The 16,095-nt window shown below is 44.5% G+C and overlaps 1 protein-coding gene across 11 annotated transcripts in view; it reads left to right on the top strand.

Annotated features, from left to right (window-relative positions):
- Nucleotides 1–16,095, top strand: part of LMNTD1 (lamin tail domain containing 1) — a 242,816-nt gene that overhangs the window by 36,398 nt on the left and 190,323 nt on the right. For 10 of the 11 annotated variants that reach the window (XR_013991153.1, XR_013991154.1, XM_081023708.1 and 7 more), the window contains exons 1-2: nt 2,801–2,907; nt 15,671–15,772. Coding sequence is in view for 9 of the 11 variants with exons in the window: in XM_081023708.1 (XP_080879834.1) it covers nt 2,878–2,907; nt 15,671–15,772 (132 nt within the window). In the remaining 2 variants the exon portion in view is untranslated. Of the gene's footprint in view, nt 1–2,800; nt 2,908–15,670; nt 15,773–16,095 lie in introns of those variants that run through there. The other variant, XM_081023705.1, reaches the window with a different exon arrangement.

Below are 16,095 nucleotides of genomic sequence, written 5' to 3'. Positions count from 1 at the left end.
TACCATAAAACATTATTAAAAGATAAACAATAAGATTATAAAAGTAAGCTAAAATTCATGCCATGCTGTCCCAGCAAGGAAATTACCCAATAAACCCCACCATTCAGGGAAGAAGATACAACAACAGGTTAGGAGAGCAATGGGAGGGACCTCACCGTTTCATCCAGGAACCATACCCTAGTTTTCATAGCCTTCACCACAAAGACCGCTACCACGTGAGAAATCCGTGGATCAGCGTCCACCAGTAAAAACTTTACTTGGTCCTCAGAGTTGACTATTGATTTGGGAATAGTTTGTAACATTGCATCCCTGAAGGCCGAATAGATGGGACAATACAACATGTAATGTATGAGATCCTCTTTGGTTCTCATATAACAAGGACATATACGCTGCTCTACTGGGATTTTTGCATATCTGCCTGACAGATAGGTCGTAGGAATGGTTTGAAAACGGGCCATAGTAAAGGCTCTCCGAAGAGTGGGATTGGTGATATTCGCCAAGTAATTGGCGCAGATTTTGACTGCTTTCAGTCGGGGAAACCAGTGGGAGGACCCTGAGATCTGTATTTTTGTGGTATCTAACAGAGCGTCTCTCTCCAGGATCCATTTCCGGACTTTGTCCGGGCTCCACCGTTTGAGGATATTAAACTCCGGTAGGGTGTATCTAACCAGGATCTCAGATAAGTTTTGGCGCCAAGTGGTGTTCTTTTGAAAAGATACAAAGGCTTGTTTGGCCAATAATGTGTTTGAAGTGTTTGCAAGGTTGATGTAAAATCGTAGGAATCTTAAGTGGGCCCTGGCAGACACAGAGGGTAAACCAACCTCCACCCTCAAGAAAGCTGCTGGGGTTCCTTGAGGAAGGCCTAGAATCCTCTTGAGATAATAGTTTTGCAAAATTTCAAGCCGTTCCAACAGCCTCTGGTTCCACCCCCAGAGTTCTATCCCATATAACATCTGGGGAATAGCTTTCCCAACAAAAGCTCTTAATGCCGGGATCACCAATTGTCCTCCCCTGGTATGGAAGAAACTAAGCAAAACACCAATTGTTCTTCGTGTTAGGATGGTTACAGCCTTAAAGTGGGCTAGCCAGCTAGATGTAGCCTGGAATGTAACACCCAGATATTTAAAAAAAGGGCACTGTTCAATCACATGTTCATCTAAAGACCATCTAAAGGTGTGGCGAGCTCTAGTGAACACCACAATTTTTGTTTTGTCATGGTTTATCTTTAGTGAATTATGGGAACAGTAGGCTGCGATCCCCTCCAGCATGTTGCGTAAGCCTCTTCGGGTGAGTGCCATTAAAACCATGTCATCGGCATATAGCAAAATATTCAGGCGTTTACCTTCAAGGGCTGGAGCCGATGACTTGTACTTTGCCATATACTGAACAACGTCGTTTATACCATCTTTGTTCATTTGACATGATTCTATATATTTATTTCTGCCCATATCTATTGCTGACTCTTACATTGCTTGATCTCGTGGCCTCATTTCTGTGGTCAAAATGTATATTTCATACCTTTTTAGGTGATCCCACATCTCATGTTTGTTTGTTCATATGTTATGTATTTTTGAGTTTTTATACGTAAACTACTCTGTGATCCTCAGCTGAAGGGAGGTATATAAATTTAATAAATGAATAAATGACTCACACAGGCTCATGCTAAATATTTGAGGTGCCCAAATACCCTTTGTTGTTTCTCATAACCCAACATAACTACCCTTTTGGAACTGCTGTTCACATCATAATATGAAAAGGCGGGGCAGGGGGGAGTAATGACTGCTTGATTTCCATGAGTTTGGAAGTTTGCTAACAAATATAACAAAAGATTTACTTCGAAGTATAGCATCCACTGAAAAATGTCTTGCTAGAAAATTCATTCCACAATTTAATAATATATTAGAGGAAGTGCTGGGTGTAGACAATGCTCCTTAGTTTGAATTCCAAAAAAGGGATGGGACAGTAACTCGGACACAAACCGGTGCAATTGTGCAAAAGCTTGTGTCCGTTATAGAGCTTATGGAAGAGGTACCCACAAATATGTGTGCAGTGGGGTGCAGCAGAACCTGCCATCTCCAATTGTGCATCAGGACACTAACTCTGTTTGCATCTACTGGGCTCTTTGGAGGATAGGTGGAAGTCCATTGTGGTGAATTAATGGATGGCTAAGCCAGAAAGAGAATAGGTTCAAACTTGATGGGACTTGTGCAACAAAGTGAGCATGACAAAGTGTGAGAACCTTGTATGACTGCCGATTCTACTTTTCCTTTATAAATTGGTCTAGCTTTTCTTGAATATGGGTATGCCAATAGGCATCAGCACTTCACTTTAGAGGAAATCTGTAGATCACTAGTATGGGTTGGGACTTTTCTTTTTTAAGTACTTAAGCCTGGATGAACTAGGCCAGGGGTAGGCAACCTAAGGCCCGGGGGCCAGATGTGGCCCAATCGCCTTCTCAATCGAGCCCGTGGACGGTCCGGGAATCAGCGTGTTTTTACATGAGTAGAATGTGTCCTTTTATTTAAAATGCATCTCTGGGGTATTTGTGGGGCATAGGAATTCGTTCATTTTTTATTTTATTTTTTCAAAATATAGTCTGGCCCACCACATGGTCTGAGGGACGGTGGACCGACCCACGGCTGAAAAAGGTTGCTGACCCCTGAACTAGGCAAACCAAGATGTCCCCCCTGCTGACTTAGAAAAACTTTTGAAAATAAGGGCTTTTCTTTAAGCAGCTCTGAAAATGAAAGTGCTGAGTGAATGTAAATGAAGCTATTGTGTGGTTTCTAGGTAACATGGATGTTGTGTCGTCTGCCAGTGTATGGTACAAGAAAACAGGCATCCTGTTTGTTTGGGTGTTCAGTGTTGTTTGTTACTATGCTGGTCTCATGGAACAAGGGAGACAAAGTAAGTATCGCAGTACCTTCTTTAACTGTGCCAGCTTTGTTAGAAAAAGCATTTCTCCAAGTAGAAACCGTTTGAACATTGGTAGCAACCTTAACTGCAGGAAATGTGATCTATCATAGAGGGGTTGTGTTGTTAAAGCTTCTGAAACAGTAGACTTATGACTTTCTGCACCCAAGATAATTTAGGAGGTTCTGTACAGGCTTGTTGTGGGGCGGACAGGAGCAAGGTAAGAGAATACTGACAGAAGTGTTATTTCACAAATAATATGCCTTTTCTTGTTCAAGTCTTCCATGTGAATTTAGTAAAACTGTAATAGATGGGTTTGCTATTCCTGCATGGTTATATATGACTGAATAGGTGAAAGCAAAGTATTAAGCGTACCAGTGTGCAGTTGCCATGTGTGCCTTTTAATGCATTTTTTTGTTCAAGAATGTTGGTAATTGTCACAGTACATGAATCATCAGCAGAATTGATGGAGCCAAGTCTGGTGCTTAGCCTACAGGGAAAAGCTTAGTTTTCTTAGTCCCATCCTTAAGATTATTCCGTGTTTTGAATAAGGAATCTTTTAAAGAATGTTGGCAAAACTGAAGAGTATGATCTTCATTAGGATGTAGATGCCTTGCAGTGGTCAGCGTTAAATTCAAACAAATGGTATTTTCAGGGCACCTCTCAGGTGGGCGCCATTGGCATTCTAAGAGCACGAGAGAGGTGTTCATGGTGAACTCCAGCACCTCTTGTTCTAGAAAAATAGCACTGGGTATTTTCAACATTTATTTTGAATGTTTACATGAAAACATCTCATATATTTTTTTTATTCAATACATAAGATTTCTTATTTGCCTTTCATCAGAAGTTACAAAGGCAGTGTCAGGGAACTGCCATCGGAAGGAAGGGAAGTGAAAGGGCTCACACAGGTTGGGAGAGACTCAGCAGCTGAAGAGGGAACCAGTAGGGGGAGAGGAGCTGGGCTGAGGGAAAGGGAGCTGGAGGGATGGCTCAGAGACACTTCCAGCGAAAACAGTGGGGAGGTTTCAGGACCTCCTGTAGGGACACCCACTCCTCGCCGGAAACTGTCACGCAGAGAGTCCAGAAGACGTGTTTCCGTTAAGGAGCTTTTATGTTGGAAGCGATTCCGAAAGCAACCACTGTCGGAATCTGCCAGCGACTGACGGAGCCATGTTTAAGGGGCTCCGTTACAGACAGAGGTTTGCAAACTTGACCAAACTCTGAGGGACTAGGATTTTACACACAAGCAGCTCATCGTCCCATCACAGCATTCCGACAGTCTTCGTGAGCAGCTTGTGCAGGAGAAGGCATCATGAGCAACCCAGCCGGAACCGGAGAAGCAGGAGCTGGAGCGGGTCCAAGCCTGGAAGAAAGGTACCGGGTGTTGGAGGTCCAGCTAGCGCTGCAGACGGCGAGGCTTGAGGAGAGGAGGGCTCAGGATGCAGACAAAAAGGGGAAAGACACCCAGCTCGTCAGAAAGGTACCAGGATTGGTGCAGAAGTTTGGGGGGGAGCCCAAAGACTATCATGGCTTTCGGACAGAGATGCAATATGCCCTCAATCTGCAGTTTGATGAATTCCCTGACGAGGAATCAAGAGTGGCTTTCGTGATTGGGCATCTTGAAAAGGGGGCGAGAGACTGGGTTAGACCCCTGATGGCAGCGAATAGTGACGTCCTAAAGGACACGATGAAGTTCTTTCGCGCCATGGATCTGATGTTTTCCAGCGATATTGAACAGGGAGTGGTCCGCAGACAGTTAATGGCTTGCAAACAGGGGAGCCGATCTGTCCGTGAGTACTGGACTGAATTCACCATGTTGATCCATAAATTGGGGTGGGATCTATCGGCGGAACCCATTCAAATGCTTTTTGAAGAAGGGCTTTCTTCGGCTGTGAAAGACGAACTTTCCCGGGCGCCCAGGGCGGAGTCTATGGACCAGCTGACCAAATCAGCGCTGACCATAGGAGCGCGCCAGGAGGCGAGAGCATTGGAGAGGCGGGAAGGGAATGGGGAACGTTGGAAGGAGTTCCGCATTCCAGACATTCCAGAGCGATTGGGGCGGTGCTTCTGCAGCCAGGGAAGGAGGAGTCAGAGTGGAGACCGTGTGCCTTTTTTTCGCGAAAGCTGAACAAATCCGAGAGGAACTACACGGTGTATGACCGAGAACTACTAGCCATTCATGAGGCGTTCCGGAGATGGAGGCACCTGCTAATTGGCGCACAACATAAGGTGCAAGTGTGCACTGACCACAAGAACCTAGAGTATTGGAGGACGGCACGAGTGCTCAACCAACGGCAAGTGAGATGGGCCCAGGAGTTCTCCAAATTTAACTTTGAGATTTGTTACGTGCCAGGCCCAGAGAACATTAGGGCGGACGCTCTCTCACGCAAACCTGAATATTTGGAGGAGGAGGGAGCACCCGAAGAGAGACATGTCATTCCAGAGGACCGCTGGGTGTGTGGGGCGGCATTGGTGGGACAAAGAGAACTGGTAGAGGAAACAGAGAATGATGAATACGCCCAGAATAAGCTCAGAGGTCTTAGGGGTGAGGGAGAGGAACCAGGGGGTTTCGAGGAAAGAAATGGAGCTTTGTATTACAAAGGGGCACTGTATATCCCTGAAGGAGACTTAAGGGGGAGGGTACTCAAGCAGTTGCACGACAGCCCCACGGCGGGGCATTTTGGACAACACAAAACCATGTGGTTGGTCACCAGGGAATTTTGGTGGCCTAAGGTGAGGGAAGATGTACGGGAGTATGTAAGAGGGTGTGAGCAATGCCAGCGAGCCAAAGGGGAGAGGCGGGCACCGGCGGGGCTATTAGAACCCTTACCAACCCCAGAACGACCTTGGGAGGCCGTGTCGATAGATTTTATGACTGATCTGCCGAAGTCCAAGGGGAAAACAGCCATCATGGTGGTGGTAGACCTACTAACAAAGATGTGCCACTTTGTAGCCTGCTCGCATGCAGTCACGGCGGAAGAGACAGCGAAGTTATTTGTAGAACACATTTTTAGGTTGCACGGAGTGCCATTGAGGGTGGTCTCAGACCGAGGAAAACAATTTACGTCCAGGTTCTGGAGGAAGCTCATGAGCTTACTGCAGGTGGAGGTCAACTTTTCGACTGCCCGGCACCCTGAAACCAACGGGCAGGCGGAAAGAGCAAACGGGGTCCTCCAGCAATACCTGAGGTGTTATGTCAATGACAGAGAGAATGACTGGGTAGAAAAGTTGGCGCTGGCGGAATTTGCCTACAACAATGCCGAGAATGTGTCCACAGGGATGAGCCCCTTCTTGGCTAATTATGGGTGTCATCCCAGGGCTTTCCCAGGGGGAGAAGGGGAGAGATGGGGTGTCCCGGCAGCCGAGCATTTTGTAGAAGAAATGGAAGCAATCCATCGTCAGCTCCAACTCAACTTAGAAAGGGCGAAGGAAGAATACAAGAGGCAGGCAGACAAGAACCGAAGGGAAGGTGAAACCATAAGGGTGGGAGATAGGGTGTGGCTGTCAACCCAAGGGTTGCCGTTCAAAGGAGGTTGTAAGAAATTAAGACCCAGGAGATTGGGTCCCTTTGAGGTCATTCAACAGGTCAACCCAGTGGCTTTCAGGCTCCGGTTACCCAACCACATGAAACTGCACCCAGTATTTCACAGGTCGTTACTGTCACCGTATGAGGGGGGACGAGAAGGGATGGCCACTCGGGGACCGGTCATAGAAGAAAGGGAATGCAGCAGCCATGTGGCAGAAATCCTCGACGCCAGATGGAAGGGGGATCAGGTGGAGTATTTGGTAGCGTGGGAAGGAGAACCGGAGTCAGAAAACACTTGGGTAATGGCAGAAGATATCAATGACGAGGTATTGATAGAAACGTTCCATCAAAGGTTCCCAAGGAAACCTCAGCCTGTGGAGAGGTTCCGGAGGGAATACTTTGGGACCACCGATGAGGAGGAGGAGTTGGAAGGATTCTCGGAATCGGAAGGGGAAGGGGAGATGGACTCTGAGGAGGAGGAGTACTTCGAGACCAGGAACCGCAACAGGTGGAGAGAAGTGTTCGGGACATCGGAAGATGAAGGAAGTTCATTCCGGGGTTTTGCCTCCTCACCGCCCGTAGAGGAGGGGGCGAGAGGGGATGAAGGGGGCCCTGGAGGGGAGGTGGATGTCAGGGAACTGCCATCGGAAGGAAGGGAAGTGAAAGGGCTCACACAGGTTGGGAGAGACTCAGCAGCTGAAGAGGGAACCAGTAGGGGGAGAGGAGCTGGGCTGAGGGAAAGGGAGCTGGAGGGATGGCTCAGAGACACTTCCAGCGAAAACAGTGGGGAGGTTTCAGGACCTCCTGTAGGGACACCCACTCCTCGCCGGAAACTGTCACGCAGAGAGTCCAGAAGACGTGTTTCCGTTAAGGAGCTTTTATGTTGGAAGCGATTCCGAAAGCAACCACTGTCGGAATCTGCCAGCGACTGACGGAGCCATGTTTAAGGGGCTCCGTTACAGACAGAGGTTTGCAAACTTGACCAAACTCTGAGGGACTAGGATTTTACACACAAGCAGCTCATCGTCCCATCACAGGCAGGTTACAACAATTTAATCATGTAATATTGGTTGTCATTCCCTCAGAAAAATTGTTATCCTTGTCACCCTTTCTGTTTGTATTGCTTTCAGAGAATGAACCAGTTTGCATGCAGTGACAAACCATAGTGAGGGTTTGGCTGAGTTGGATATAGCAGTGAGATGGTGCCCACAGCACAAATACTCTGGTTTCATTTCCTCCTTGGAAATCAAGAGCAACAAGCCATGAAGCCTTGGCTTGTAATTATGTCTGAACCAGGGATTACATACCTCCCAAAGTCCCATTAGACATGCATCTGGATTTGTAGTAGTGCCCTACAGGGGTGATAAACTGTGTATCTGATTGTCAATCTCTTGAAGCCATCTACCAAGTTGCTGCATTCATTTTCAGAAATTAATTTTTAAAAGAAGCAATTGTTTCTGCAGGCAGCAAGTGAATTCCATCCCACCCATATTTTACAACACCACTGCAAATTATTCCATTTAAATCCATAGTCAAGTCTGCATCATTATTCCTACATTATTGTGTGTGAGAGATATTAACCTTATGAAAATTAAACTCCAAAAAAACTTCCCAGAATGTTTCCTTTTTACTTTAACTCAAACCGCTCTTGACAGGAATGTCTTCCTTTATCCCATTGTGACATGGATTTTTGACGCAGAAAGCCAGTCCTTGGGATCTTTGTTCTGAAGTCAGTGCGCCACAGGAGGCAGGGGTGCTTGGTTCTGATACTCATTGCTGCTTTAGTAAACCATTGTTTGGTTATGAACTTCAAGTTACCAACCAGCAGAGCAGAGGAGAGTATGAGTCATTAAGTATATTTCTTTACTTATATGGTGCATCTTAATGGTTGCAAGAGAAATGTGATTTTCTCTAGTTAACTTATGCATGTTTATCACTCTACACTTGATGACTCATAGATATATATGGGAACAAGAAAGCTTTGCATCTGAGCTGATATGAGACCTCTATTTCTGGCATTAGATCTGTGTTGGCCTATTCATACCGACCTCACCACTTGATTCTGCATTCATGAGTTGGTGAGCCCACCTGTATAAACAAATTCTTAAGGTCACAGTAGAAGCAGCCTCCCCGCCCGCTTTCGCTGTAGGGCAAGAGCTTTTCTTTCTTCCTGCCTTGCTTTGTGCCTCTTTAAAATGTTTCTCACACTAGCTGGGTGTGTTGACTTTTGACTTTTGCCTGACATCTGTGAAGTGGGGAAAGGGTCTCAATGGCGGTGGGCAGCCTGTGGTTGGACTACAGTTCTCAACAACCTTTATCGTTGGCTTTGTTGGCTGGCATTGTTGGGAATGGAGTCGAGCATCATCTGGAGGGCCACAAGCTCCCTATCCCTGATCTAAACCGAGAGCTGTGCATGGGGTGGTAAAGGCAAGCCCTCTGTGTGTCGCAATAAATGTTTTGAGGTTTATAAGCAGTGTTTTCCTTCTAGGAAAAAAAGGTGCTGGTACTCATCATGAAGTTGTTACAGCAAGTGCCACAGTTTTAGCCAGTGCTTTTCTTCCAGAAAAAAAGATGCCGGTACTTGCAGGGCAGCAGCTGAAGAAGGTGCAAAAAGGATTTTCTTGTGTGTATGTGTGTGTTTCTTTGTGGCTGATTAGCTGTTGGGGGAGACCTAGGTGTTTTTTTTTTGCGGGGGAGTTATTTGTCCTGTCTTCACGCTTTTTATGATGGAGGACCGCTGTAGCCACCCCCAACGACACGTTCTCAAGATGGAGGGGGAGGGAACAGCTGCAGTCGCCTGCGGTTCCTGCACAATGTTTGCCATCTTGCCAAAGGTTGCAGGCACCTTTACCTGCAGCAATTGCATGTTGATTGCCCTCTTAAAAGACAAAGTCCAGCAACTGGAGGAACGTGTAGCTATGCTCCAAAGAATTAGAGAGCTGGAGCTCTTCTTGGAAGCAACAGAGCACACCGTCTCCACCAAGGAGGAGACAGGGGATTCCCCTGAGAAGGAGGCTAGTTCACCAACACAGGAGCCAGATATATGGAGAAACGTGACTCAAAGAAGCAGGAGGCCCAGGGTTCGCTCTGATTGTTTAGAAATACACAATCGCTTTGAGGTCCTCTCTCCTAGCATGGAAGACAAAGAGCAGACTCCATTTCAGGATCTCTCCCTCATTACAGTTGATCAGTTATATGAAGACGAGCAGCAAAGTCAGTCCTCAGGGAATGTGCAGGCGACCTTGGAACGGACAGCTCACGGAAGAACCCCGACCAAACCTAAGAGGAGGCGTGTAGTGGTGATAGGGGATTCCCTACTGAGGGGAACAGAAGCAGTGATCTGTGGGCCTGACAAGATGTCTCGGGAAGTGTGCTGTCTCCCTGGGGCTAAGATCCAAGATGTAACTGAACGACTGCAAGGAATCATAAAACCCACTGACAAATACCCCCTCTTCTTGGTTCATGTGGGAACCAATGACACTGCAAGCAATAGCCTCCAGAAGATCAAAAGAGACTACGAGGCTCTGGGCAGGAAATTGAAGCAATTAAATGCACAAATTGTCAACTCATCTGTCCTCCCAGTTGAACGACGTGGCCCAGGGAGAGAGGGAAAAATAGTGGAAGTGAACAGCTGGCTTCGCAAATGGTGTAAACAGGAACGGTTTGGATTCTTAGATCACGGACTGCAGTTTCTTGAAGATGGACTTCTGGCAAGCGATGGGCTGCACCTCACAACGGTTGGGAGGAATGTTTTTGCCAAAAAAACTCAGAAATCTCATCAGGAGGGCTTTAAACTGACTAATGTGGGGGAGGGAGACAATGCTCCTGAAGTTAGGAGTCTATCAATTGATGAAGATGATCATCCAAATGACATAGACCAAATGGAGCAAACAGCACGCAGACCTAGTGGTGGGAGGAAAAAATCCTTAAATAAGAGGCACGGGGGAATGATTAATGGACTTCAATGTCTGTACACTAATGCGCAAAGCATGGGAAATAAAGAAGATGAGCTTGAGCTCTTGGTACAGCAAACTAATGTAATAATGTAATAATGGAGGGATACAATCTATTTCAGAGAAACAGACCAGACAAGAAAGGAGGAGGAGTGGCGTTATATGTCAGGGATGTGTATACCTGTGAAGAGATCCAAGTGAGAGCATTTGGGTCAAAATTAAGAGAGAGAAGAATAACAGTGACCTCATTGTGGGAGTTTACTATAGATCCCCAAGCCAAACAGAGGACATAGATGATGCCTTCCTGGAACAGATGGCCAAGCATGCAAAAGGAAGGGAGATAGTAGTAATGGGGGACTTCAATTACCCGGATATTTGTTGGATGTCAAACTCAGCCAAGAGCATAAGGTCAAACAGATTCCTCACTTGCCTTGCAGACAACTTCATTGTCCAGAAAGTGGGAGAAGCAACAAGAGGAACAGCCATTTTAGATCTGGTCCTAACCAATGTTGATGACCTGGTTAATGGGGTAGAAGTGGAAGGATCATTAGGCGCGAGTGATCATGCTCTTCTGAAGTTTACTATACAGCGGAAAGGAGCAGCCAAGCATACTAGGACTCAATTTCTTGACTTTAAGAAAGCCGACTTGATAAAACTTAGGGAAGTGCTGGGTGAGATCCCATGGACAGCAATACTAAAAGGAAAGGGAGTTCATGATGGCTGGGAGTTTGTTAAGAGGGAGATAGTAAAAGCACAACGTCAGGCAATACCAATGAGACGGAAACATGGAAGGTGCCTAAAGAAGCCAGGGTGGCTATCTAAAGAACTTTTAACTGAGTTAAGATTAAAAAAGGATGTGTACAAAAAATGGAAAAGGGGGGAAACCACCAAAGAGGAATTCAAACAAATAGCCAGCACGTGTAGACACAAAGTCAGAAAAGCTAAAGCACAGAATGAACTCAGGCTTGCTAGAGAGGTTAAAAGCAACAAAAAAGATTTTTATGGGTATGTTCGTAGCAAAAGGAAGAACAAAGAAACAGTGGGGTCACTCAGAGGAGAAGATGGTGAAATGCAAACAGGGGACACAGAAAGGGCTGAACTCCTCAATGCCTTCTTTGCCTCAGTCTTCTCCGATAAAGAAAACAATGCCCGACCTGAAGAATTTGGAGCAAATGATTCAGCAGAGGAAACACAGCCCAGAATAACTAAGGAGATAGTACAAGAATACTTGGCTAGTTTAGATGTATTCAAGTCTCCAGGGCCAGATGAACTGCATCCAAGAGTATTAAAAGAACTGGCAGAGGTGATCTCAGAACCACTGGCAGTCATCTTTGAGAATTCCTGGAGAACAGGCGAAGTCCCGGCAGACTGGAGGAGGGCAAATGTTGTCCCTATTTTCAAAAAGGGGAAAAGAGAGAACCCAAATAATTATCGCCCAGTCAGTCTGACATCAATAGCAGGGAAGATTCTGGAGCAGATCATTAAGCAAACAGTCTGTGAGCACCTAGAAAGGAATGCTGTGATCACCAATAGTCAGCATGGATTTCTGAAAAATAAGTCATGTCAGATTAACCTGATCTCGTTTTTTGACAGAATTACAAGCCTGGTAGATGAAGGGAATGCAGTGGATGTAGCCTACCTTGATTTCAGCAAGGCATTTGACAAGGTGCCCCATGATATTCTTGTAAAGAAGCTGGTAAAAGGCGGTCTTGACTATGCTACCACTCAGTGGATTTGTAACTGGCTGACTGACCGAACCCAAAGGGTGCTCATCAATGGTTCCTCTTCATCCTGGAGAAGAGTGACTAGTGGGGTGCCACAGGGTTCTGTCTTGGGCCCGGTCTTATTCAACATCTTTATCAACGACTTGGATGATGGACTCAAGGGCATCCTGATCAAATTTGCAGATGACACCAAACTGGGAGGGGTGGCTAACACCCCAGAGGACAGGATCACACTTCAAAACGACCTTGACAGATTAGAGAACTGGGCCAAAACAAACAAGATGAATTTTAACAGGGAGAAATGTAAAGTATTGCACTTGGGCAAAAAAAATGAGAGGCACAAATACAAGATGGGGGAAACCTGGCTTGAGAGCAGTACATGTGAAAAGGATCTAGGAGTCTTGGTTGACCACAAACTTGACATGAGCCAACAGTGTGACGCGGCAGCTAAAAAAGCCAATGCAATTCTGGGCTGCATCAATAGGAGTTTAGCATCTAGATCAAGGGAAGTAATAGTGCCACTGTATTCTGCTCTGGTCAGGCCTAACCTAGAGTACTGTGTCCAGTTCTGGGCACCACAGTTCAAGAAGGACACTGACAAACTGGAACGTGTCCAGAGGAGGGCAACCAAAATGGTCAAAGGCCTGGAAACGATGCCTTATGAGGAACGGCTAAGGGAGCTGGGCATGTTTAGCCTGGAGAAGAGGAGGTTAAGGGGTGATATGATAGCCATGTTCAAATATATAAAAGGATGTCACATAGAGGAGGGAGAAAGGTTGTTTTCTGCTGCTCCAGAGAAGCGGACACGGAGCAATGGATCCAAACTACAAGAAAGAAGATTCCACCTAAACATTAGGAAGAACTTCCTGACAGTAAGAGCTGTTCAACAGTGGAATTTGCTGCCAAGGAGTGTGGTGGAGTCTCCTTCTTTGGAGGTCTTTAAGCAGAGACTTGACAACCATATGTCAGGAGTGCTCTGATGGTGTTTCCTGCTTGGCAGGGGGTTGGACTCGATGGCCCTTGTGGTCTCTTCCAACTCTATGATTCTATGATTCTATGAAATACAGCTCACCAAATGAATCCTCTTGGATTGTATGGTTACATTCAGGATCCTACACTCTTCCCAATATCCCCAGCTAGGTGTGATCTCCCTATTACCAAGTAACCTTTTCTCCCTAGTGAGCATCATGCTATATTTTGCACTCAGGTACAAATACCTAAGTACAAAATATATATACCACACCATAAGCACTCTGCCACTGGCATTTTCACTTCAAGTGTGAAAATGTCTAAGTTTGGCACAAATATTTAGTCTACATGGAGGGGTGGGTATGTAAAAATAAAAATCACTACTTAGACCTTTAACATGGTAGATAATGTTGCTTTCTCATCTTGTGCACCTACTTTTTAATGAAATAGCACTGATGTTCACTGGAAGAATAAGTTCAGATATGTTTTGTACAGTAAAAATGTGAACCAATATTTTATGGTTTTTAAAAAATATCCACCCAGCAATAATGTGTCAGTGATGAAATATTCAACAGCATTAAATTCCTGTGCTAATTATCTTCCCACAGTTTAGGCAGGACATTTCACTATTCATTTTCTTTTACAGTTTTGTAATAAAACCTTAATTTTGCTTCTCCAAGGCCTTACCTCAAAAGCTTGCTAAACAAAAGGTTGTAAACTAAGCCAAACATAACCAGTCAAGTGTCTGTAATAAAAGGCTCTATTTGGATTTATTAGGCAAACATAAGAGGAAAGCTTTTGCAGGAACAGATTTAATATATGGTGAATTTTATAATAAAACCAATATATCCAACCAGATAGTATACATTTTAGAGTTTTCTGTGAGGTTAACCCCGCTCATGGATTTGTTTGCATCACATTGTTGCTTGTAAACGGCCACATTTTTAATGATGCCCTTTCTTCTATAATTTTGCACATACAAAGATTTGACTTCTCAAATGTCAGATTTTACCTGGATCATTCCAATGTCTATGTATACTTTAGCATGTACAATCAAAGCCATCAAACCTTTTCTTCTTCTTATGAATGGACACATCTGGTGTTCTATGCTGGTCTACAACTGTAATAAAGTGTTGATTGATTGACATCTGGTGCTCGGCTTTTCTAATTTGGGGACTGGAGGAACAGGAAATGGAGATGCTCCCCTTACAGTATGAGTGAAGAGCAGACAACAAAGCCAAAGGTGTTGTGCCCGGTTATGTATTTGTTTCTTAAAACTATATCTCACCCTTCCATTGAAAAACTCTGAAAGTACAGCTTTATGACTGGTAGAAACAATTTGATAATGCCCCCCAAACAAAAAGTGGTTTTGCTGTCCTGGAGTAAAGGCAGAGTTGGTGCCAATTTTGTTATTTTCACTGTGAACTTGGTCAACAACAGCTGATGATGGGAGGGGTGCATGTGCTACTGGGTTTACAAAAGTCCACTTCCATAATCCAATTGATCCAAATTTCTTTAAACTGTTGGAAGCTCACCATATTCAGCAAAAATGTCAAGATTGTAATGTAACCTTCATACTTTGAAATAATTAAACACTCATTTGAATGTCTCTGGCATAACAAACACAAGTCCCATAAAAATGGTGCTACTACAGGATCAGTCATAGCATCAACTGATTCATGTTTCCTCTCCATTGACATTATTTGTAATTTGTTGTCTCTCTCTGAAGCAGAGACCAGCAATCTCTACTTTCAACAATGAGGATGCTTCAGCTTCATGACGTTCAGCTTTTGTTCCTTACCTGTTCCTTGCCTGAAAACAAAGAGAAATTTTAGTATTAGAAATATTAGAAATCTTGCATATTATAAGTATAAAATTAGTCTGTGGCCTAGTAGAGTCTCATATGATTGATTAAGGGTGTGTGTGAAGGTTTTATAGTCATATTTGCAGGGACTGGACTAGATGACCCTTGGATCCCTTCCAATTCTATGATTCTGTGATCTTGGGGGGTGGGGTCATATTGACGTATATTTTGCTCTAGGATGCTTAGTTTGGTCAGAATAGAATATACACTTCCAGAGTTAACGCTAAATACCGTACATTACTTCTGGTAAATGAGCCACCAGATCTTCTGGAGGGCCATGAAAATTTGTGTCCGGGCTTTTAGACTTGCCTACCCATGTACTGTCTGAAACCAAAGGGGCATATTAGTTGCCAGATGTAAAATTTCTTTCACCTCTCCCACCCCACTAATAACAGTATTCCAATTTTGAAGTACTTCATTCTAAACATCAAAACCCGTCTTAAAAATAATTTGTTAGTTTTTTGTTCTTTACTAATTCTGCCTCCTTAAAATTATATTGAGGGGTTCCCATCAATAATTAGGAAAAATGGCAGGTAATGGGTAACACTTTGCTGCACAATTGGTTGAAAGAGGCTTTTGTTTTGCTGTAGCATGGTGGCTAGACATGATTTGGCAGCACACTAGAGATTATGTATAAAATAGCTAATAATGGCTTTACATCCTCCCTTTGTTGGACTCCTTTCCTTCTCTCTTAGGAATAATTTTCCTCTTTCTCCAACAGCTCATCTCCAAAGAGCCTAACAGCAGTCGAGCCATTGAAAAGCTGCAGTCAGAGCACACAAGCAGACAACAGCACATGGAAGACCTAGAGGCAAGGCTAGAGGTCAGTATTTTTCAGTTTGCTGGTAATTGCATTCCGGAGTTACTATAAAGCAGAATTTGCAGAGGCAGATGGACATTTCCATTTAATTTCCGTATGATTTTTTTCTATGCCTAATGTTAAATTGTCTGTTTCATAAAGATGGTCATGTTTGCCATTTGCAGTGCTTGAAGTTAGGGTCCTTAGAGAAATTCTCTTTTTCTCTTTGTTTTTGTGGGTTTTTGTTTGGTCATTTCTGAAAAAACAATCACACTTTGAGGCTGGTACATTAGCACTGTGTGTCAAGACTAGCATATTGGTAGTGGCAAAGAGAGAGTGTTTTGATT

This window comes from Podarcis pityusensis (genome assembly GCF_964106645.2).
Source record: "Podarcis pityusensis genome assembly, chromosome: 10".
Classification (NCBI taxonomy): Eukaryota; Metazoa; Chordata; class Lepidosauria; order Squamata; family Lacertidae; genus Podarcis; species Podarcis pityusensis.
This window is presented reverse-complemented; position numbering and strand designations above follow the sequence as displayed.